The sequence below is a fragment of the Leucopleurus acutus genome, assembly GCF_964270905.1.
Source record: "Leucopleurus acutus genome assembly, chromosome: 1".
Taxonomy (NCBI): Eukaryota; Metazoa; Chordata; class Mammalia; order Artiodactyla; family Delphinidae; genus Leucopleurus; species Leucopleurus acutus.
Window position 1 is genome coordinate 140,583,065 of NC_139142.1, and position 23,340 is coordinate 140,606,404.

The window sequence follows — 23,340 nt, forward strand, 5'->3', positions numbered from 1 at the left end:
GTGTTTTGATATTTCTTTTTACTTATATATTTTAAATTATCAAGGAAATAATCACAGTTACAGGGCCCAACAAAGTGTAGCTACATCTAGTCCAGTTTTCTCTTTTTATATATATATAAAAATAAGACATTGAATAAGATGTCCACATTTCTGATCAGAGTTCTTTCCCCTTCATAGTGGCAACACTCATAATGATCATGTATGATATAAAAGCTCTGCCTTAGGCACTTTAATTTGTTTTAGCATATGCTGTTTGTTTTTGTTGTTGTTCTTGCTTGTTCTTGTTGTTTTGCCACGCCGCGCAGCTTGTGGGATTTTAGTTTCCCAACCAGGGATTGAACCTGGCTGCTTGGCAGTGAAAGCACGAAGTGCTAACAACTGGACCGCCAGGGAATTCCCACATATGCTGTATTATTAATTTACGCAAATGTCTAAAGTACACAACCTCAGTAAGCAGTACCAAAGTTGAATTCAGAAAACTCAGAAAACTAGGAACTGTGATTCTCCTCCAGTATAATCTTGAATATGAGAGGTGAAAATGGCAATCTTTGATTTGTTCCCACTATGGCAACTCTATTTTTAGTTTTTTAAGGGACTTCTGTACTGTTTTCTGTAGTGACTGTACCAATTTACATTCCCACCAACAGTGTAGGAGGGTTCCCTTTTCTCTACACCCTCTCCAGCATTTGTTATTTGTAGATATTTTAATGATGGCTATTCTGACTGGTGTGAGGTGATACCTGATTTTAGTTTTGATTTGCATTTCTCTAAAGTGATGTTGAGCAACTTTTCATGTGCCTAATGGCCATCTGTATGTCTTCTTTAGAGAAATGTCTATTTAGGTCTTTTGCCCATTTTTTGATTGGGTTGTCTTTTTAAAATTTATTTATTTTTGGCTGTGTTGGGTCTTCGTTGCTGTGCGCAGGCTTTCTCTAGTTGTGGAGAGTGGGGGCTACTCTTTGTTGCAGTGCATGGGCTTCTCATTGTCGTGGCTTCTCTTGTTGCAGAGCACGGGCTCTAGGTGCGCAGGCTTCAGTAGTTGTGGCACGTGGGCTCAGTAGTTGTGGCTTGTGGGCTCTAGAGCTCAGGCTCAGTAGTTGTGGCGCACAGGCTTAGTTGCTCCATAGCAAGTGGGATCTTTCCAGGCCAGGGCTCGAACCCGCGTCCCTTGCATTGGCAGGCAGATTCTTAACCACTGCGCCACCAGGGAAGCCCAAGTTGTTTGTCTTTTTTGTTACTGAGTTGTATGAACTGTTTATACAATATATTTTGAAATAAGCCTTTGCTGGTCACATCTTTTGCAAATATTTTCTCCCATTTCATAGGTTGTCTTTTCATTTTGTTTATGGTTTTCTTTGCTCTGCAAAAGCTTCTGAGTTTGACTAGGTCCCATTTGTTTATTTTTGCTTTTATTTCTATTGCTTTAGGAGACTGACCTAAGGAAACATTGCTACGATTTATGTCAGAGAAAGTTTTGCCTATTTTCTCTTCTAGTTTTATGGTGTCATGCCTTTTATTTACATCTTTAAGCCATTTTGAGTTTATTTTTGTGTATGGTGTGAGGGAGTGTTCTAACTTCATTTATTTACATGTGGCTTTCCAGCTTTCCCAACACCACTTGCTGAAGAGACTGTCTTTTCTGCATTGTATATTCTTGCCTACTCTGTCAAAGATTAATTGACCACAGGTGTGTGGGTTTATTTCTGGGCTCTCTATTCAGTTCCATTGATCTATATGTCTTGTTTTTGTGCCAATACCACATTGTTTTGATTGGTATTGTCTTTGTAGTATTGTCTGAAGTCTGGGAGGTTTATGCCTCCAGCTTTTTCCTTTTCCCTCAGGATTGCTTTGGCAATTCTGGATCTTTTACGGGCCATATCAATTTTAGGATTATTTGTTCTAGTCATGCATAATTTAATGGGTATCACAGTAAATCTGTAGATTGCTTTGGGTAGTATGTGTAATGTCCCTTTTTTTCCCGTGACAATTTTCCTTGAAGTTGGCTCTATCTGAAATATAGCTATGCCAGCTTTCTTTAGATTAGTGTAACATGAAACATCTTTCTCCATCCCTTTACTTGTAATCCCTCTGTGTCTTTATGTTTAAAGTGGGTTTCTTGTAGACATGTAGTTGGGTCTTGCTTTTTTATCCACTGACAATCTCTGTCTTTCAATTGTTTTATTGAGACCATTCATGTTTAAAGTGATTATTGATAAAGTTGGATTATTATCTGACGTATTTGTTATTCTTTTCTATTTGTTGCCCTTGTTTGTTGTTTCCATTTTTGTCTTCTAGTCTTTTTTTTTGCCTTTTATGGTTTTAATTGAGCATTTTTAATGATTCCATCTTCTTTCCTTTCTTATCATATCAGTTATACTTCTTTTTTCACTTTAGTGGTTGCCCTAAGGTTTGTAAAATACATTTACAACTTATCCAAGTCCACTTTCAAATAACACTGTACTGCTTCACGAGTAGTACAAGAACCTTATAATAGAGTATTCCCAATTTCCCCCTCCCATCCTTCACAACATTGCTGTCATTTATTTCACTTATCCATAAGGTATCATAATCAATAACATCGCTGTTATTATTTTGAACAAACTGTTATTCATTACATTAAGAATAAAAATAAAATTTGGTTTTAACTGGGATCCCAATGAATCTATAAATAATTTTAAAATCTTTACAATATTGGGTCATCTCATTTTTGAACATGTTACATATCTATATTTGGGTCTTCTTTCCAAAGACATCTGGGTGTTTTTGAAAATTTTAATAATTTACTCTATAAAGTTCTTATATGTCTTTCATTAGATTTATTCCTAGGATCATATAATTGTTGACTCTTGCTACATGAGGCATGCAGTTACATGAGGCAATGTTATTTTTTATTTGTTCATTATTTTTGCTTAAGTCAATTTGAGTTGTTTCCCTGCAACTAAAGAAGTCTTGACTAACGCAGGTAGCGTCAGGAAATGATGATGGAGAGCTCAAGAGACACATCATCTTGAAGTCGGAGACTAACATACCTTGCTAAGTGAATTAGACAAGGGGGCAATTTGGAAAAATTAAAATCAGGAAATTGACATAACCTGACTTACAGCTTAAAAAGATGACTTGAGGCAGGTGCATCAGGATCCTCTTCCAAGTTCCGGGTAGATGTTATGTGCTTATAAAAAGATGGTGACAGTGCAGATGGAGGGGAGTAAATGGCTCTAAGATTTATTGATACAGAGTGGGCGTGACTTGGTGACAGATTAGAAGGCAATTGTGACAGATAGGGAGCAATTAAGGATGATTCCCAGATTTTGGCTCAAATGAGTGGCAGAAGAGTGGTATAGGAGTGGAGTAGGGAGCTATGAAGAAAGGTGATGAATTCTGTCTGGCACATGAGCTTCGGGTGATATGAAGTGGATGAGTTTGGGGCTCAGAGGATATAGATATGGATATAGATATATACATATAGTTAAAGATTTGGTTGTATGTAAACGAGATCACTGAGAAGAAAGTATAGAAGAGGAAAGAGGACAGACCCTTAAAAACATGATTGGTTGTGGGATGTGAGTTTGCTGGAAGAGTCAGTGATGCAGGTTGAGAAACAGTCATGAAAGATGTAGGAGATGCAGGTTGAGAAACAATCATGAAAGATGTAGGAGAAAACTCAGGGAAGGATGGTGTCAGAGAAGTCTGGGAAGAATGCGTATCAAAGGAGTGATCAAAATCTCAAAATACAAGGAAAGGTCAAGTAATGTTTTCATTATTATTGAGAAATGTCCCTTGACTCGGCAACATGTAGGTTATTGTTGGCCTCAGTGAGGCCATGAGGACTGAATGAGAAGTGGAGAAATGGAGCCAAACTTGCAGTTGGTTCAGGCAACCTGACTGAGAAAAAGCAGGCCGGAGAGTTTTTGTTTAAAGACAAAGGAGATGGGGCTTCCCTGGTGGCGCAGTGGTTAAGAACCTGCCTGCCAATGCAGGGGGACACGGGTTTGAGCCCTGGTCCGGGAAGATCCCACATGCCGCGGAGCAACTAAGCCCGTGTGCCACAACTACTGAGCCTGTGCTCTAGAGCCCGCAAGCCACAACTACTGAGCCTGTGTGCCGCAACTACTGACGCCCACGTGCCTAGAGCCTGTGCTCCGCTACAAGAGAAGCCACCACAATGAGAAGCCCGCGCACCGCAACCAAGAGTAGCCCCCTCTCACCACAACTAGAGAAAGCCCGCGTGCAGCAACAAAGACCCAACGCAGCCAAAAAAAAAATTAAAAAAAAAAAAAAGACAAGGGAGATTGTGCACATGTGTGTGCTGAAAGGAACCATTTGTAAGGAAGAGTTTGAAAAGTGGGAGGAAATTGAGCCCAGACATAGTTGAGTACCCAGCTTTATCTGTGTATCTGTCTGAACGTGGAGCTCAAGAGCAGGAAGATGTCTGGTTCAGTTTGGGGCTGTAGCTGATGGCGGGCCGCAGGACAGGCTAGAATTAACTAGGCGAGCTTGGATCCATAGTCCCTGAGCACAAATTCCGACTCAGCCTAGCTATCTAACCATGAACAAATCATTTAAACTGTCTGTGTCTGTTTCCTTATCTGTCAGGTGAGGATAATATTGATACCTACCTCACTGGTTGGGATGAGGATTAAATAAACTAACATCCAATCGAGTGCTTATAACAGCGCCTGACACAGCAAGCACATAAAAAATGACAAAGCAGGGACTTCCCTGGTGGTCCAATGGGTAAGACACTGCGCTCTCAATGCAGGGGGCCCGGGTTCGATCCCTGGTCTGGGAACTAGATCCCGCATGTATGCCACGACTAAGAGTCGGCATGCCACAACGAAAAGATCCGGCGTGCCACAACGAAGACCGGGCACAGCCAAAATAAATAAATAAATAATATATTTAAAAAAAAAAAAATGACAAAGCATTTTTGTTCCCCTGGATGGATTTCCCCAAATATCTTCACTCAGATTTCTGACTTATGTGAGTATAGACAAACATTTGCATAGTTTTCTCTGAATATTTTCCTCTTAAATATCTTTTTTTATAATAAATAATTATCCAGATGCCCCCAACATCCTGTCTTAAGTCCAGCAGCACATCAGCACAGCACAGATGTCCCTCTTCCCATGTCTGCCTGCCAGCTGGTCTATCTATACACACACACACACACACACACACACCCCTTTTCTGAGTGGCTTCCCAAAACATCCCTTCCTAATTTGCTATGAAGTGAGCCATAAAGAATTTATTAACAATGAAGAAAAATCATAGCTAAGTATCAGATATTCCAGAGGAAGTAAGATTTGAAATAAAAGCTAGGAAGTGGTTATTTTGAGAAGCAAGAGAATGGAACCGGGAAGGGGGACATATATAATGTTTCATCTCTTAAAAAGAAAAATCTGAAGCAAATACAACTATTGAGATGTGATAAAGCTGAGTGGTGGTTATACTGTGTGTATTATTTTACTCTCTACAGTATTCTGTTTGAAACATTTGAAATCATTAAATAAAAGTTCTTACTGTGGCAGGGAAGACCTAACATGGATGTGGTTAGAATATGGCTGTTACTGTGAAAATAAGCAAGGTTCATGGACATTTCCATTTTTAAAAACCTCACTGAAAAATGCAGGAAAATACACACACACACACACACACACACACACACACACACACACACACAGGGCTACTTCAAAAAGGATTTTAAAAAACAACTGTGAAGATTTATATATAGTTAGAGTCAACAGTATTGAAAAACAATCAACAAGTAAATGTTTCACTGAAGGTAGTTAATATGTATTTATATTATTTATATATTTATTAACAGTATAAAGGGACACTGATTTTCAAACTTTCAGTGTTTATTTATAAAGGAAAAAATACAGAATGATTTTAAGACAAAGACAATTCCTACTTATTTTCTTTCTTAGTGGAAAAAAAAAGCACATGATACACAATTGTCACAGCCTGTACTGATTAATCTTGCAAGTGATATTGACAAAAACTATAAAAATCTCAACTTTAGAGTGCTAGCAATGTTGCCACTAGGCGTGTACATCTACACTGATATCAGTTAAATTCAGTCTATATCATAGAATCCTTTTTTCACCTTTCCCTTGGAGAGCCAAGTATCATTTGGCTTTCCTTGCCCCTTGCTGTGTCCCCCATCACTAGTGCTATGGAGCACCTGTGCTCCCAAGTCCTCTGCTATCCTATCCCTATGCTAATCCATGGAGGTGCACCTCAAAACATCAGGTTTCCAAGAAGGGAGGGGTACCTGGCTCACTGCCTCAACTCCTACCAAGGAGGTGAATGTCCTCCCAGCCTCCATTCACTCCTTTACTTATATTCCCATTAAGGCTGCTTTGCATCCTTTGGAGATTCAGAGGAGAGCAGGGGTGGACCCTTTGTGCCCAAAGATAACTAGAGCCAGGAAATCAGTCCAGGCACTTCCCCGCCCCCTGGTGGTGAACAGAGAACACAAGCAGGCCAGAGGAGCCTGGCCCAGCGCAGGGTGGGACAGGTTAAGGGAGATGAGGTGGGGAAGCAGTGATTTTGTGCATCGGAACCGACTGGGCGGTTGCTACGGGCACTGTCTCTGACCTGTCAGCAGTTCAAGGTCTGATGATGACCTTCAGGTAAATGCTGTCATGATCAGTGGGCCCAGAGATGCAGTGGTGGAGGCTGGGGATCAGCACATCCCACCACTTGATCAGGCCACACTGATTTTTTTAATTGTAAAAATAACATTAAAGAAAATGTTTACGAGACGAGTAAGAAATCATAGACCTTTACTGCTTTAATACAAGTGTTTTCATGGTCTCTTCCTTCATTGACTTGAGACTTACAACTTAGTGTCTGAGCTTTTTATCCCAAACAATAGCAATATTCCAGTTATGATCAGAAAGGAAGCAGGGGCACTTGAAGTATAGCAGCATTTCTGCAGGTCCTTGCCTGGGACTACCCCAAAGTCTTCTCCGGGTAATAGAGAGTAAGGGTGCTGCTTTGGTGGGTACAGATGGTAGAGCCTTAACTCATGTCTCTCCAGGCCAGAGCCCTGGGCTCGGCTTATCTGGGCTGTGTGAATACCCCTTCCCTAGAGGATTCTGCAGGTAGAAGGTGCCCAACCTGCCCCTATGGTAACAGTGCAAGAAGGCCAGGCAGGTGTATGTCCAACCAAGTCCCCAAAGGAGCATGATCAAGGGACTGAAGGATGCTATTTAAGGACCAAATTTTACTGAGATCCCTTCTCAGGCCTGCCTTCCCCAAGTTTCTGTATCCACTAGATTGGAAACTTTCTGAAAGAAATGCCTGGGACCTCTCCTTTGTCCTTCCAGCCCAGGACCAGGTTAAAAAAAAAAAAAAAGGTCAAAGAAATCCTCATCTAAAACAGCTGCTGTCCACTACTGCCCAGCCTCTGGGCTGCACTGTCACTGGTGAACATGAAACCGCTAGGAGGAAGTCTGGGTCCACGATGAGCCAGTTCCTCCTAGGGAAAACTGGTCAACTTGTGCAAAGACACTCTTCCAGAGCCACATGCCCACCTCTTGGTCCCCCAGGGGCTTCCCTGTCATGGTCTCAGCTGCGCCATCAATTCTCTGAGAAGATGCTACTGGACTGAAAATGGGCGGGAGGAGGGGTGGAAGTTGCTGCCATTTTGGGGAGTTGAACAGGGCCTCTGGGGACTAAGTCCTTCAAATTCTTGGCACCTACCACAGTGCCAAGACCATAGTATGTGTTCAATCTTTAATAATGGTTGCATGCAGTTGAAGGAACAAGAAACCCAAAGCAGAAGAGACGCTCTAGGGGAGGGAAGTTTGTGAGTATGCACTGGGGAGGGGCTATTCTGTAACCAGGTTGGGGCTGGAGCCCCTGCTGCTTCCCAGAACTTCTTTGGTCCCCTATGGTGTCTTCTGTCTACAGAAGCCTTGGAGGTCTAAGTGATGAGTCTAAGGATGGCGTATGTGTCTGGACTATGTGCGGGGTTGGAGAGGCATCATAACTCAGGCGGAGCAGGACAGCACAAAGGCTACAGGTTTCATTCCCAGCCCTCAACTTATAAGATCCCTCCAGGGGCAGATACTGAGCCCAACCTGGCTGGGGCCCTGCTGAGCCCCATCACCCTCAGGGGCAGAAGGCCAGTTCTGGCAGCTCCCTTACCCTAGGGCCACTCACATTTTTTTTCACACAGGTAATCCACATTCATTATAGAAGAACGCCACATCACTCTTTATTGGACACCAGCACCAACACCAGCCCCCTTGTCTCCAGGCACGCGGGCACGTGGGCGAGGGGCCCCGTCCCCCGGGGGGGGTACAGTGGAAACCTGGCCCCGCGGCCGCTCTCCGAGGGCCAGCGCCCTCCTCGGTGCCTGGGGTACTTGCTCAGGTTTGTTCAAACTCCACGTCACAGTAGCCTACGCTGAGGGGCTGGGCCTGGACACCCCGCCTGCGAGAGGACGTAAAGGAACAGGGCGAGATGAGCCCCTCGGAAGGGGGTCGGTCTTGGGCCCCAGCAACACCTTCTCCACCACAACCAATGGTCTCCCCTTCCCCCAGTTCAGCGGAGTTCAATCTGCCACTAGACACCAAAATTCCTTGGGGGGGGGGCTCACTTCCAGAGATTCTTGCTTGGGGTGGGGCCGTGTGTTGGCAAGAATCTGCAATCTGAACAGGTGCCCCAGGTGATTCTGATACAGGGACACCCCGGAACCTTGAGGAACACCTCTGTATTTCTAACTTGCCTGTTTCTGTGCCCCAACTCCAAATAACTCAGTCTCTTTAGAAAAAAGCTGGATGCCTAAGGGGTGCCCAGTGCTCCTGGCCCACGGAGCCCCCATTAATGGCTCTAAAACTCTGTAAATGTGGTGAGGGGGGGAACCGAGGCACTGTCCAGCCCACGCACTGGGTGTGGACATGAAATCCCATCCTTAGGTCTCAGCCTCACAAGTTCCAGGACCTGACCAATCTCCTTAGGGTACCTCTAGGCATGCCTCCTTTATTACCCAAATAAGTTATGTGCTCAGAGATGGTAAGGAACTAGCTCAAAGTCGCCCAGTAAATTACAGACAGTTGAGGTTTAGACCCCACCATGCTTGGCTCTCAGCCTGGGACTCCCCTCTCTACTAGGCTGTTTCCCCTAGGGCCTCAAGACCTAGTAAGTGAATGAATCAGGGAAATGACCATCTTACGCAGGCCCATCCTAACAGGGGCACAGGTGTCATGAGAACCCATAAAATCATGGCCATGGCTACGAGCGCAGACTCTGACGTCAGCCTGGTTCATATCCTGGTTCTGAGCAACTTTGGGCAAGTTACTTAACTGCTCTGTGCGTCAGCTGCCTACCTCTGAAATGGGGATAATACTACATCCCCCTCATAGGGTTATGGTAAAGATTCAATGAAGCAATGCTGGCAGAGGGCTGAGCGCAGGGCTTGCCACACACAGTATGCCCCTGCAAGTGTTAGCTATTATCAGTATTCTTTTCCTGTCAGTAGGGGTCCTCAGCCCCCAACCTGCCCATGGCCTGCGTACCTCAGCAGCTCACAGCGGAAGTGTGCCAAACGTTTATAGGCAAAGTCCAGGTTGGTCACCATCTTGTTGCTCCACAGCCTCTCGGCAACAGCCCCTGCTCTAGGCCTGCAGGAAAGGGGACATGCACCATGTTGGGCCCTGGATCCCTGGCAAGGGTGCTGGACACCCACAGCCTCTTGTTTAGGTACCCTGGACTAGCTCGGGGCCAAGGGACGTGATCAACACCTTAATCAGAGTGACAGCCGGCTGGAGGGCTCACAGGGACTTCTAGGGCCCAGCTCCATCTTCAGCAAAATGGGGATCGTGATCCCATCTCCTCCTCTCCCAAACACATGGGAACCAGAGTACGTCTTAAAGGCGTCGTGAACACGGATACAACAGTGGCCGAGCAGCTGTTCTCAAAATGTAAACTCTATACACCCAACCAGACTTGGTGAGGGGCTGCAGCCTCTGAGGAGACAGCATAGAGGAGTCTTATCACAGGGCCATGCACTTCAGGGTTGTTGGATCCTGGGCAACCCATCCCGAAAGCAACATTCTTTCAACATGTTCTCCAGGACTCCTTATCTCTATCTGTGAAATGGGGACAACAGTCTCCATCCGACACATCTATGGGCTGGAGGAGTAAATACGCAAGTCAGGCGGGAGGTGACTTACATACAAACAGGGGCAACACTGCGATGCCCCTTCTCTCCCAGGCCTGAAAGGAGGGTGCTCAGCTGGGCGAGGCTGGACGGGATTGAGCCTGTGAGGGAGAACCCACGCCCACAGGCCCAACCCTCCACGTCCCCAGGTAGCCCTTACCAGAGCCTGGGGACCAGGTTTGTGCTGTCCACATACTCTCCCCACATACAGGCCTCTCCGCCGATCACCAGAGCCTTCTGCTCAGGGCTACCTGAGGGAAAACAAGCAACCACAGGCCTCTACCGCCTTCACAACATGGCCCACTCCTCAGATAGGTCATTTCGTCTCTTTACCTGCAATGTCCAGCCCAGAATCTCCTGCCTCCCGCCCTGTACCCCATTCAACCGCCTTTGGCAGCAAGGAGAGCTCCCTGTTTACCTTCAAATGCCAGTGGCTCCACCATGTAGATATTCTTCCAGTCAGGGCCATAAGTTATGTGGTTCAGGTACCAGGGGGCAGAGAGCAGGGCCCGGAAGCCGGCACTGGTGACCAGTTCCATCTCCTTCGTGTACCTTACAGGCATCTTTTCTCGCCATACCTGGATGACTGTGTCTGGCTGAACCTGTCAGGAAAGGTCAAAGGGCAGTAGGAGATTCCCGGGCCACAGTGTTATGCAAGCAACCCAGGCCAAGGGGTGTGTGTTCCCTCTGCTCCCCAGCAGCAAAGCATTTCTCTGTGACTCCTAACAACTGAGTTTCTAGCCCAGTGCAGAGGCCGAGGGTCCCACAGGCCCTAGGAGAGCTCCCTGCTGCCTCTCCCCCAGTCCTTCTGCAGCTTCCCTGTCTACACTGAGATAGTAACACCAGCTGTGAGCTAAGGGAGAAAAGCAGTGGGGCCCAGGAGACTCAACAGATCAGGAGCTACCATGTCCAAGCATCTCCAGATGCTTCTGAGGACGGGACGAGGTTCCTGCAGAGCCCCTGACGTGGCAGGAAGCTGGGATCTTAGTGCTCAACAATGAAGGAGAAGGTAGCCCTGCTCACAGACCTGGAAGATCCTAGTCTATGACACAGGCAGGAAAACCCAACCCATCATGCCAGTCTCAGGAATCCCAAGTAACCTAGCAGCAGAAATAACTCGTTCAGTTCACAGTGAGGGAAGACAGATGGAGGCCCTGACATCCACACCCAGGGCTCAGGCCTCTGTACACGCACAGGAGCAGGGAAGGGATGGGAGACCATGGGGAGGCACCGAGGGTGGCCCCTTCTCTCTGCCCCTGGCTCACCTTTACTTTATTATCAAACACCTCCTGCCACACCACGTAGCCCTTGCCATAGGCAGAGACGATGTCCAGCAGCCTTAGAGAGTAAAGGGAATGTCTGCTCAGTTCAGACAGGCTCTGTGCTACAGGTGCCAGTGCCCTGGGGGCTGAGCCTGCTTAGGGGCCCATTCCTGACTGACCAAGTGGGAATCAACCACTCCAACGAAAGGACATGACAAAGGACCCCTTCAAGGGCCCAGAGAGTGGTCCAGCAGGTCCTGGTCCTGCTATGGAAAGTGAGGACTTCACAGGAGTTGACCCCCAGGGACCCTGCCCTCCCTCCCTCCTTCCTCACGTCTGGATGTAGAAGGACTCCAGCTTCTTGAAGTCGTCACCAAAGCCTTTCTTCTTCATAAAGGCCTGGATATCTGGGTTGGACTTCCTGAATCCCAAAAGAAAATGAAGATTAATTCTTTTGACATCCTCAAAGCCCAGAGCTTGGGGATGTATCACCTGGCCTCCCACAACTCCTTTTTTTCACCTGAAAAACCAATCGACTGAGGATCTCAAGAGGCCACAAATTTGGGAGGTGTGGCTAAACAAAATTAAATGAAGAGGGCCACTGACATAGGCTGAGTCTGGATCTGAAGAGCTTCAAGTTCACCATCAAAGAGAACACATATCAATCTCTCTGGGCTATGACACGTGGTTCTGAGGTCTAGGCTTGGGGCTCCGGCACACTGGATTCTGTCTTCTGTCTCTTACCTCCCACACCCTGGGCACAGTCTGCTTTTCCCTTAGTATTTATTCTTTATTCCAGTTGGATACAAGCATTGCTGTCTGTCACCCATTGCAGCTCCCTTACCCCACAAGGTCTACATTTTGTTTTTCCCCTCCTCCACTCTTTCCTCAGATCCAGCGCTAGTGCCCACTTTGCCAAGAAGCCCCTGAGCCTCTTTTGAGCTAAGCAGATCTGAGGGTTGGAAGCTTACAATGTAATACTAACTAGACACTGTCATATATTAGCCTCGAATTCATATGTGTCCTGTCTCTTCAACCAGACTATTTTAAGCTGCCAAAAGCAGGGATTGTTTTTCTCTATCCTGATTTTCCCAAGACACTTCTGTGCCCAGAGCTGGTTTTTCTGTAAATATCTCAAGGCTATGACAGGAGGAAAGGAGAGTTTCACATTCACAGCCTTGCCAAAATCAGGTAGGGCCTCTCTGTAGGTGGAGAGAGAAAAGGCCGAAGACCTGAGCCATCAGGATGGAGACAGATGAGGAACACCTGAGACAGGTAGCTTCTCACGGGCTAACCTCTACTCTGAGTAGGCAGTTCGTCAGGCCAGGATGGGAAGGTCACAGGGCTCATACCAGCAGGTGAAGTCAACCTCATCTCCTCCAAGGTGAAGATAAAAATCTGGGAAGACAGAGCTGATCTCCAAGAAGAACGTGCTCATGAACTCATAGGTATTGTTGAGAGCGGGATTCACTGGCCCAAAGGTGCCAGAAGGGTGAGACCCAGAGTAGCAAGGAGTTAATAATCCAGGGACACCTAAGGCAATAGAGAACCTCACACCAGTGTCACAAATACACAGACCCCACATACAGTCATATACATGATGACAATCACGTTCAGACATTACATGCACACAGACAGGAACACTCAGGCATTCACAGACACTGGTAATTATGAGCATTTAGTGACAATCAAAGAAATACAAGTATGTCCACCATCATACACAGACAACTGTCACACACATACTCCTGCCTTGATACACTTTTCCAGCAGGGGTCACCCTTGGTCCCAAAGTTTGCCCTCACGTAGCCTATGGGCAGAAAAGCGGAGAGCCTGATCCAGCCAAACTGGCAAAATCTTTCTTCCACGCTAGGGCACAACAACCTACAAGGGCATCATGAGGCAAGGACGTCTGAGAAGAATTTGCCCTTTTTATTTATTTATTTGGCCGCATTGGGTCTTTGTTGCTGTGCACAGGCTTTCTCTAGTTGCAGAGAACAGGGGCTACTCTTTGTTGCGGTGCATGGGCTTCTCGTTACGGTGGCTTCTCTTGTTGCAGAGCACAGGCTCTAGGTGCACGGGCTTCAGCAGTTGTGGCTCGCAGGCTCAGTAGTTGTGGCTCGCGGGCTCTAGGGCACAGGCTCAGTAGTTGTGGCGCACGGGCTTAGTTGCTCCGCGGCATGTGTGATCTTCCTGGACCAGGGCTCGAACGCGTGTCCCCTGCATCGGCAGGCGGATTCTTAACCACTGAGCCACCAGGGAAGTCCCCGCCCATATTTTAATAGTCAGAAGCGGGCTCCTTCGCCCAAAGTAAATTCTGCCTATCTATATTCCCAGTGGAAAAAGTTGATGGAAAACATTCTTCCAGAGACCAAGGCTGAGGCATGCTACATCCAAGAGCCAATATCCTAAAGTCCCGTTGAGGAGAATCAGTAGCCTCCCTCCACCTCCAGACATTATTCTTACCTGGTCCCCATGACAGAGTGTGGCCGGGAGTGTCGAACTCTGCCAACACACGGATACCCCGAAGCCGCGCATATTCAATCACCTCCTTCACGTCCTGTGCTGTGTAGATGTGGGTGGCAGGGTTGTAGGACCCCTGGAAGGTATAAAACACCATTCAGGACCTCATTTCCTGAAGGCTGGCAGAGGAAAGGATACTCAAAATGCCTTCTGGACTCCCCTGGATATCAGAAAATCTACCAAGAGCCCTTTGGTATCAGGGGTCTTCAAGGAACTTTATCATAATTTCCCACAAACTATCACATCTACTGTCTTATCTCAGTGCCGTGATGCCAGTGAGATGAATAAGGTAGTCATTATGCCCAGCTAACCAAATATAGATAAATAAAAAGAAAATGGGACCAGGAGAGATTCTCTCCTGAAGGTCACAGAGCAAATTAATGGTGTAGTTTGGACCTGAACTCAGGTCTCCTGACTCCAAATCCAGTGCCCGCCCCCTATATGTCAGTGTGTCCCTAAAACTGGCTGGTTAGGAGGAGAGTTGGTGTCCTTGCCAGCAGGGCGCCATAGCCAGGTTCAGACTTCAAGCCATCAACTTGGTCTGGGCGAAATTAAGGCATACCTTTTTGGTGAGGTTTGGAAAAGTGAAGCTCTCATATGGGAAGGAAGGGTCATCGACCAGATGCCAGTGGAACACGTTGAATTTATTGTACGCCATGACATCCTGTAGGTCAGAGCACGCACAGTTAACTCAGCACAACTTCTCCGGCTGCAGCCCCAAGCTTGGCAGGCTGCTCCACACACGTTAACAGGCTCGACCTGCCCAGCTTCCTGCTAAGTGTTCACGGGTTCTCCCTATCAGACCTTCGCATCGGGTTGCGCCTGGCGTGGAGGGAAGGGGAAGACCCTGCACATGCAAAGGTGGCTGACAGAAATAGTATCTCCTCTTTGGGGGATGAGTTATGGTCACATCGAGAGGAGGGCTGCAGCTCCGTGGTACCCTGGGGTCTTCAGAAAGCCCCACAATACCCTGAAAACTAATATTTCCTCCTGCCATTTGTTTTGGGTTGTCTGACTAGTGTTTATCCAGACGGTGAGGTCTGTTGTGAATTTAGTAGCCCCATAATCCATAAATCTCAGATGCCAAAACTGGTGGATGTGTCCACGTCTTTGGTTCCATCAGGAGAGCAAAGGAAAAGTTAGACACGTGAGCTAGATCAGCAACTGTCAGGTCAGACTGCCCATCAAATTCAAGACAGTGAGGACCATCCCCAGCTAAGGCTTTTGGACATCTCTTTCCTATGACTTTGTACTAACTAAAGTTAGCTCTGCTTAGTCAATTCCCCAAACCACTTCCTGCATCGCTGGAGATAGCCTGGACATTGGTCCTCAGTAGCCAAATGGGGTAGGTTTAAATCACTCTTGTTATTTTTTTGAATCTTGGAGCAGGTCATCTTTTACATTTTTCCCGGGAGCTCATTAAGTTATGCACGTTCTCTCTGTAACTCTTTAAGAATATGGCACCTGATCTATCTGTTGTCCCATTACCCCAGAACCCTGAGGGCAAAGAAGGCCTTAAGGCCTGGGTACCAGAGTGTCCAGGATGCTAGCCAGTGGCAGGTAATGGCGAGACGTATCCAACAACAAGCCCCGGTGAGGGAAGCGGGGGAAGTCCTCAATCTCCGTCTTGTTGATATAGAACTGTGTGGACCAAACACTGAACATGTTAAGATTCAAAGGAAATTCACCAGTGGGGTGGAGGGGGATGAGAAAAGTCTTCCAAGATCCCTGAAAAGCCAACCTGTGACTGTTCTGCAGGGTAACTGTCTCCACAAACACCACACACCTCTACCTCGATGACCATAAGCAGGTACCTGTCCAGAGAGCAACTGTCCCATGCCAGCCGAATACAGGTGTCCCACATACCACTCAGCCCACACATTCCAAATTTTCACTGACTGTTAATATTTTCTTCAAAGCAGTGTCGTCTCAAGGTCATGTCTAAACAATGACTCAGGGGAACTAAGTTATACCCCAACTGGCAAAATCTACCAAACCAGTTTCCATCCATATCTCCTTGAATACTCTTTTTTGGGGCCATCTCAAGCCACCAGGACTCTGTTTAAGGTAAAATAAGATATTTCCAGGACTCTCAACATTGGGAGCAAACCCCAGAGATTTTGTGTGTGTGTGTGTGTGTGTGTGTGTGTGTGTGTGTGTGTGTGTGTCCCCCAGAGATTTAAAAGGAGCCCTTTTTGAGGGCCCACACTCACCGTGCCCTCAGGAGATCTCCAAACAAGCTGGCTAAAAGTCTCCAGACCTGCAGGGAAGTAGAGAGGCAGATGGAAAGACTTAGGGAGGTGGGTAAAGAGTTGGAACCATTTGGAAGGTTCCCATGTGGCACGGCACAGTGCTTGGGCACACAGTGAGAGGGGATCTAGTGTAGGCTTGATGGTTCTCAACAGTTACGAAAAGGGGATAGTAGGAAGCCAGTCTCTATTTTTACTCTGTATTTTATTTGGGGAGGTGGCAGCGTGAGGGGTTTTTGTGCCCCTCCTAGCAATACACTAACCCACATGCCTCTTATCTATACTTCCTAAGCCTTGAATTTACAAAGATATTAAGAAGAGAGGCCAAGATGTGTGCCCATGAGGACAGACGCAGGGACAGGCCAGCTCACAAGGGGTTAAAGCTTTCCATGGATAATACCCATCAGGAGCTAAGGGAGCTGAGAAAAAGGGGCCCCCAATCTGCTGCCCCTTCACTTCTCCCAGACTGAATTGTGAGAATGTGATCATTGACTTGAGTTTCATAAACTCAGTCAGAAACTTGTGGGTCCACAGCTGGACTTAGAAGACAAAGAAGCCTCCACTTTTCCTCTTCAGAGCCTGAGAAGAGAACCAGCTATAGGGAGCTGAGGTGTGGCAGGCAGCAACTGCCCCAGAAGACTGGACACAGACTCCTAGATTCCAGCAAAGCCCAAGGGCAGGCATGCTGAGTCCAGAGCACTAGATGTTCCTAACAGCTGGGGCCTCACTTCTGAAAATCCAGCAGAAGCCCTGTGAAGGATTCCCAGAATCCTAAGTTTTCAGAGTTTAAGAATTTGTGAGACTTTCATGGTCACTCGGTAGCTCATTTGAGGCAGACTTCCAGTGTACCATCTGGGCTTCTCTCCAGTCTGACTCTGACGCCTAGCACTCAGGGTCCCAGATCTCCCCTACCTTAACCTGCCTAATAGTTAACACCCACACAAAAGCTACAAGAGGTAGAAAGGGGAGTTGGCATGCTGTTTCTCCAAAACACAGGGGAGGGGAGGAGAAGCTGGGGAACAAAGACAAACCAAAACAACGTTTGGAGTTCAGTGAGAATTTCATCGTTCACCAGCAGACCTTTTACCAAAAGCGGTCGAGTTGTTTGGCTAAGTCTGTATCTAGGGACCGAATACCTTTTCAGTAAGCCCAGAAGAAGGGCAGGGGGGCCTATCACCCGTTAGCTAGCAAAGTTCTCATTTTCTCCCCAAATAATAGAGTTCTACATATTTTACCACTCTTTACCTCTTTTTTGACATTTATCTATTCCTTTTGATCTAGTTTTTAAAGAACCTTTCCAATCATGTGTCTGAAAGGAGAGCTGAACAAGCAGTGCTTGTGGCAGAGTGGGCCTCTCTCCCCGGATGCCTGCCCCCTGCTTCCCCAGAGCACCTGCCCAGGGGAGTGGCTGCCCCCGCACAGGCTGACACCTGTCAACTTCTGGAGACAGCGGTAAGAATACTCCCTTCAGGGAGCTGGGGAAATATTCCAACTGGTCCATAAAGCAAGCTTCCTAAGGTGGGGGTGTTCGTTGGGCCCCTAGTCCTGCCCCCTACCCCACCAGGGTCGACCTTCCCACATCATCCTTCTCTCTCTCCCAGTGTCAGCCCCATCTTGTTACCTCGGAGGGCGCCCCAGACAGTCTCTGAGAGGAGGAAACACTGCTCATCGTTTACGGTCAGGGTGTCTGAAATGACAGAAATGACCCCATTTGGTTAAGGATTTCTACCCTCAGATTACAATCACATGTTCTGTGCAAATCCTTGGATTAGAAAATAACAACAAGAGAACAGTATGGAGGTTCCTTAAAAAACTAAAAATAGAATTACCATATGATCCAGCAATCCCACTACTGGGCATATACCCAGAGAAAACCATAATCCAAAAAGACACATGCACCCCAATGTTCACTGCAGCACTATTTACAATACCCAGGTCATGGAAGCAACCTAAGTGTCCATCGACAGATGAATGGATAAAGAAGATGTGGTATAGATATACTATGGAATATTACTCAGCCATAAAAAGAACGAAATTGGGTCATTTGTAGAGACATGAATGGACCTAGAGACTGTCATACAGAGTGAAGTAAGCCAGAAAGAGAAAAAACAAATATCGTATATTAACGCATATATGTGGAATCTAGAAAAATGGTACAGATGAACCAGTTTGCAAGGCAGAAATAGAGACACAGATGTAGAGAACAAATGTATGGACACCAAGGGGGGAAAGCAGGGAGGGGTGGTGGTGGTGGTGGTGGGATGAACTGGGAGATTGGGATTGACATATATACACTAATACGTATAAAATAGATGAATAAGAACCTGCTGTATAAAAAAATAAAATAAAATTCAAAAAAAAAAAGATAAGCTGTCACCCATGTGGATTTTTCCGTTATATATGGATAGTTCTCTTTCATTTAGGAATAAAAATGCAATATATTATAAAACAAAAAATAACAGCAAGGGACTTCCCTGGTGGTCCAGTGGTTAAGATTCCACACTTCCACTGCAGGGGGCGTGGGTCTGATCCCCGGTCGGGGAACTAAGATCCCTTATGCCGCACGGCACACTCAGGCCTGGGGCCACAGTGGGAGGGTGGTCACCCAGTGGCTCCGAGGCCCTGGAAGACAGTGTGTGAGGAGGGGCAGGCGGGTACAGATTCCTCTACAAAGCACCACCCACCCTGTGGGTCAGTTTCCCCACCGGAAACATAATTCCTGCCAGGCTTTAGCTCCAAGTATGAAGGGGAGAGGAATGCTTGGAGGGGTGAGTCCAGGTAACAACATTCCCAGAGCCTTTGAAATCACCCTCCTGTCCTTTTGTCTCCAAGCTTCAGCTACTCCATCAGGAATGTAAGGAAGAAGCCAAGACCTGAATGTTCGCTTTGCAGACTGAGACGTCCCCAAATGCCGCTGCTCAGGGAAGTCGGGTGGCAGCCACAGAACCAACGCCTTGACTTCATCTTGGTTCAAATGGCCGAAAACTCCTTCTCTTCCCAGGGTAGGGTCTCTTAGAGAAAATCAGCAAAGTGTACAAGTTCCTAAAATGCCAGTGGGATTATATTCAGTCCAGAAGGCAGGTGTCCTGTGGGACTCAGTGAATAGCCAGTGTGATGTTCACAGCCAACTGTCAGATGCTGGTTAGACTGCATAGGAAAAATTCACCTTTGACTGCTCTGGGCACTTGGTGAGCCCTGGTCCCCACACTCATGGAGGGCTCCAGGCGTAGCATCTGCAACTTAGGCCAGGCCATCTGGAGTTACAGCTCCAGACGAGTGCTTTCTCTTCTCGAACAGGGAACAAGGCGGTACTTACAATTCTCCACAGACTCCAAAGAAGGAAACTGGTCACATCCAGGAGTGACAACAAGGATAACCAACGAATTCTTCTCTGACATATGCCATTTTCCTGCAAGGACAGGATGAACTCAGTGAGGCTGACCTGCCACCAGAAACAACAGGCAAAATTAAGGCCCTACAGAAGGGTTGCTGGCTCTGGTCTTTTCAGCTTGTGTGCCTGTGGTAAGGGGGAGGGGACGGATCTGCCCTTGGCACTGCCTAAGTCATCTGTTCAACTTGGTCACTTTGGTCGTGCTCCGCTCTCCCCAGTAACCCGCCTGGCCCGTGTATGACTGACCTGGCAGCAGCTCTCTGTAACCGGGCTCTCTGTTTCTGACTTGTAGAGGCCAAGCACATGATTCCAAGACCTCAACAACTGCTTCTGAACTAAAGGTGGCTCTAGAGTACTGCTAGTCAAAGTGTGGTCTGCAGATTAGCTGCTGATCTGCAGGCGGTGTTACTGGTGGGTCACCAGATAGGAAGCTTACATGACTCCAGAATGTGAGGCAACTATGTCAGAGAAAACACACTGTTTAGGTCTAACAATTTTTCATAACAAGGCTATCTTGTTGAAGGGAACAGTTTTACGTTCTGGTGCGTATGCTTCTCATCTCATTGCAGACGGGCACTTGAAGTAGCACTGCTCTGGAGGGCTCCAGATGAAAGCTTCCAACTTTGTAAAGGCTCAGGAGCTAATGTGAGCAGATGAAGCAGATGACAGGAGGATCTCCTATGCAAAGGAGGCCTGAGATGACCTAGCGGGCACTCCAGCAAAGGCACGTGGCCAGCAGCCCATCCTGCTTCCTTCCTTCCTCTTCCCAAACAGGTTCTCTGTCCAAGGCAGACTTCTTCCCAACAGCGGAAAGCCACCCAGTAGGAGACAACTATATACTATCTAATATCGTTTAACAGATCCCAGTCTACGCAGGAAAAGAAAAAAAAAAAAAGCCAAAACACGAATGTACTGTCTCTTCCCACCCTCCCACTGGTGCTTCTCCATGACCTTCAGGGTGGTTCTGATTGTACCACTCCAAGCCTGAGCCTCAGTGAACTCCCACCTCTTATTCTTTTTCTGGAGCCACATTCATCCCCACTGGCGCCACAACATCCCTGACTTCCTATGGAACTATAAAGTCAGGGGTAGGATGGCCTGGCAAAAAGCAGGGAGAGAGGATTCAAAACCAAACTGGCAGAAGGGACCTAGGAGCCTTGAACCATCTCAAGGAAGCCTGCTCAAATCTCCTGATCACGACACCACGTGGCTGCATCTTGGCTTTCAGGCCGGCCAGGAAGCAAGCCAACCAGGGGCCCTTTCCCACCATAATGAGCAAACATATGCTTTTCCCTGCCTGTAAATACCCTGTTGCCCCACACTAATACCTGCTTAAACCCTGGAGGCAGAAGAGAATTTGAGGCTATCCTGGGACAGGCCAACTCACAGCTCCATTCTAAACCCTGAAGACTCATCCCCACAACACAGGAGGACAACCAGACTTTCAGGGCAGAGAGCACGCTCAAAGCAGAATGTGCAGGGCCATCTCAAGCTCTCTAAGCAGAAAGGCCATCTCTACAAACCCCAAAGACCAAGGAGGACTTCACTGAGAGGCAGGCGTGAAGAAAACTATAAAAGAATATCCCCTCCTTCAACCACGGCCTCATCCCTTGTCTCCTTATCCCCACCTGACCCCACACATTGTGGAGCCCCAATATCATTGTGTGGAGAGCTCATGTGCACATCTACCCAGGCGGGCATGCAAAAGAGGACAAAAGTCCTGAGCTGTATAGTCTTAATCCTCTGGACCTCAGTCTACCAAACTGAGGAGAAATCACAACTATTCATATGCAACTGCCACGGTCACTGTCCTGATGATGAGAGAGGCTGCACAAACACCAGGTTTATGTGAACTTACTTAGAAGACAAGAAAACATCTAACTGCTGTTGTTATTATATTTTTGTTTTTCTAAAACACACCTATACTCCATTCTCTAAATCCATGGTCTTTTAGTGGGGAAGGTCCCAGACTCCTTTGAAGATCTGACAAAAATGAAAGGATTTTACCCCTAGAACAATGCCCTTAATTTAAGGGCTCATCCCTCCACCCCTGACCACCAATCTCATGGTGAAGAAGCCCCGTCCTAAGTGCTCTCAGTGACTCACGTGGGTTTGGGCTGACAAAGAAGACACAGAGTCATGGCTGCTGCTTAAACAAGCTCTGAGGAGGAAGGACCAGGGGACGCAGTGATGTGAGAGCTGACAAAACAGGAGGGACACTGGGTCATTTAAAGGATGTAAATAGAGACCATCATTGTGGTTTTCCGCCTCCAAGTTGCCACTCTGAAGAGAACAGGAAATAGGCAGGGGACAAGCCAGCCGCCTCTACAAACACCCACACACCCTGCGCTGGGAAGAACTGAGGTGTGGGAAGCAGGGTCTGGCAAAGGGCCTGCTCGCCAGCAATCGCACGGGAACGCTCGCAATGAGCCCGGGCGGGACAGCAGGAAATTCTGAAGCCTCAAGTGCTCAGGAAGCAGCATGGAAAACAGAGCACTGAGCTGGGAGATCAGGAAGGGTTAGTTCTGGTTCTGCCCCTGCTGCTGCCAAGCAGAGCGAGTCTCGGGGCTCCCACTTCCTCCCTGATAAACAATGGCAGGGTGGGACCAGGTCCCAGCTGCTCCTCAGAGCCCGTACTTCGTGATTCCACAGACAGATCACATACTCCGGGGTCCCATTCTAGACCACTGCTCCCATCTCTGCAACTCCCTCATCCCCCATGCTTTCATGGAAGCCTGCTCTTTTCTTTGGGTTCACTGAAAAGTTTGTATTTTTTTTAATTTAAGAAGTTAAAAAAATTCAAACAGCCCAGAAGTGTTTACAGCAAAAAGAAAAAAAAGGTTATCTTTGGCACCCCTCTTGTTCTCTGAAGAGATAACCACGGTTAGTCTTCTACCCTTGTGCCCCCTTTTTAGCACAATTTAGCCTTATTCATCACAGGTCAGCTCTGGATGTGGAACTCGAGAACAAGGGAATCCTAGACCCTTTTACTACCAAAATCCCGCTGTTGAACTTTGTCCAGATGCCAGTACTATGATCCTTCCATTCCCTTTCTGTTCTCAATCCTCTCCCATCCTCACTTCCTTCACTGCTGCCCTAGATGTGGTGACCCATCACCTCAAACACAATCTAGCCAATACTCTCAACAGCCTGTCCCTGTCTTCGGTTGCACACAGCGGGCAAAACCCTCAACCTGGATCAATCTAACATCTGCCTTCCGTGCACCTATCCTGGTCTCTCATCTTGGCTGGGCCCTTGATGCCAATCGTGAAAATCTGCTTCTCCACCACTGCTTTTTTCTATTCTCTGCAACAGCTATTTCAGACTGGTACCACTTTCTTCGAGTCCATAACTGGATCACAACCTCCTTTACTCTCAGCTGACAATCAGCAATCATCCACCTCTACCTTCCCTGCTCCTCCCTGACAAAAATACCTGCAACTCACACCTGGTCTTTACCTTCTCCTTTTCCTACCTTGGTGGAAGGGGCTTCCCTTCACCTGTGCTCTGCAACTCTCCTCAGGCTCCTCTTGTATAAGTTATCTCCCTTTCCCCCCAGATCTTCAAATTATTTCTTTTCGCTGATTCTCTCCCATCAGCATTAAAATCTTTGCAAGTCTTCCTAGTCTTGACTCCAGGTCATCTCAAACAGTCACTCTTTCTCTCTCCTTCCAGTTACAAAAGAAACTCTAGAGGAAATGGAGCCTGAGCAGTTCAGTGCTGGATTTCAAAGTCAGACAGATC

General features: G+C 47.2%; 1 protein-coding gene across 2 annotated transcripts in view; it reads right to left on the minus strand.

The window, feature by feature from the left end:
• Positions 1-8,219: 8,219 nt before the first annotated feature.
• The window catches only part of HEXA (hexosaminidase subunit alpha), a 38,875-nt gene continuing 23,754 nt past the window's right edge, over positions 8,220-23,340 (minus strand). For both annotated transcript variants that reach the window (XM_082862308.1, XM_082862307.1), the window contains exons 2-14: positions 19,522-19,614; positions 17,827-17,892; positions 16,170-16,216; positions 15,487-15,597; positions 14,519-14,620; positions 13,900-14,032; positions 12,789-12,969; positions 11,771-11,857; positions 11,440-11,512; positions 10,593-10,776; positions 10,335-10,425; positions 9,531-9,635; positions 8,220-8,445 (exon numbers count right to left, since the gene is read on the minus strand). In XM_082862308.1, coding sequence (XP_082718434.1) covers positions 8,382-8,445; positions 9,531-9,635; positions 10,335-10,425; positions 10,593-10,776; positions 11,440-11,512; positions 11,771-11,857; positions 12,789-12,969; positions 13,900-14,032; positions 14,519-14,620; positions 15,487-15,597; positions 16,170-16,216; positions 17,827-17,892; positions 19,522-19,614 — 1,337 coding nt within the window. In that variant the 3' untranslated portion in view covers positions 8,220-8,381. The remainder of the gene's footprint in view (positions 8,446-9,530; positions 9,636-10,334; positions 10,426-10,592; positions 10,777-11,439; positions 11,513-11,770; positions 11,858-12,788; positions 12,970-13,899; positions 14,033-14,518; positions 14,621-15,486; positions 15,598-16,169; positions 16,217-17,826; positions 17,893-19,521; positions 19,615-23,340) is intronic.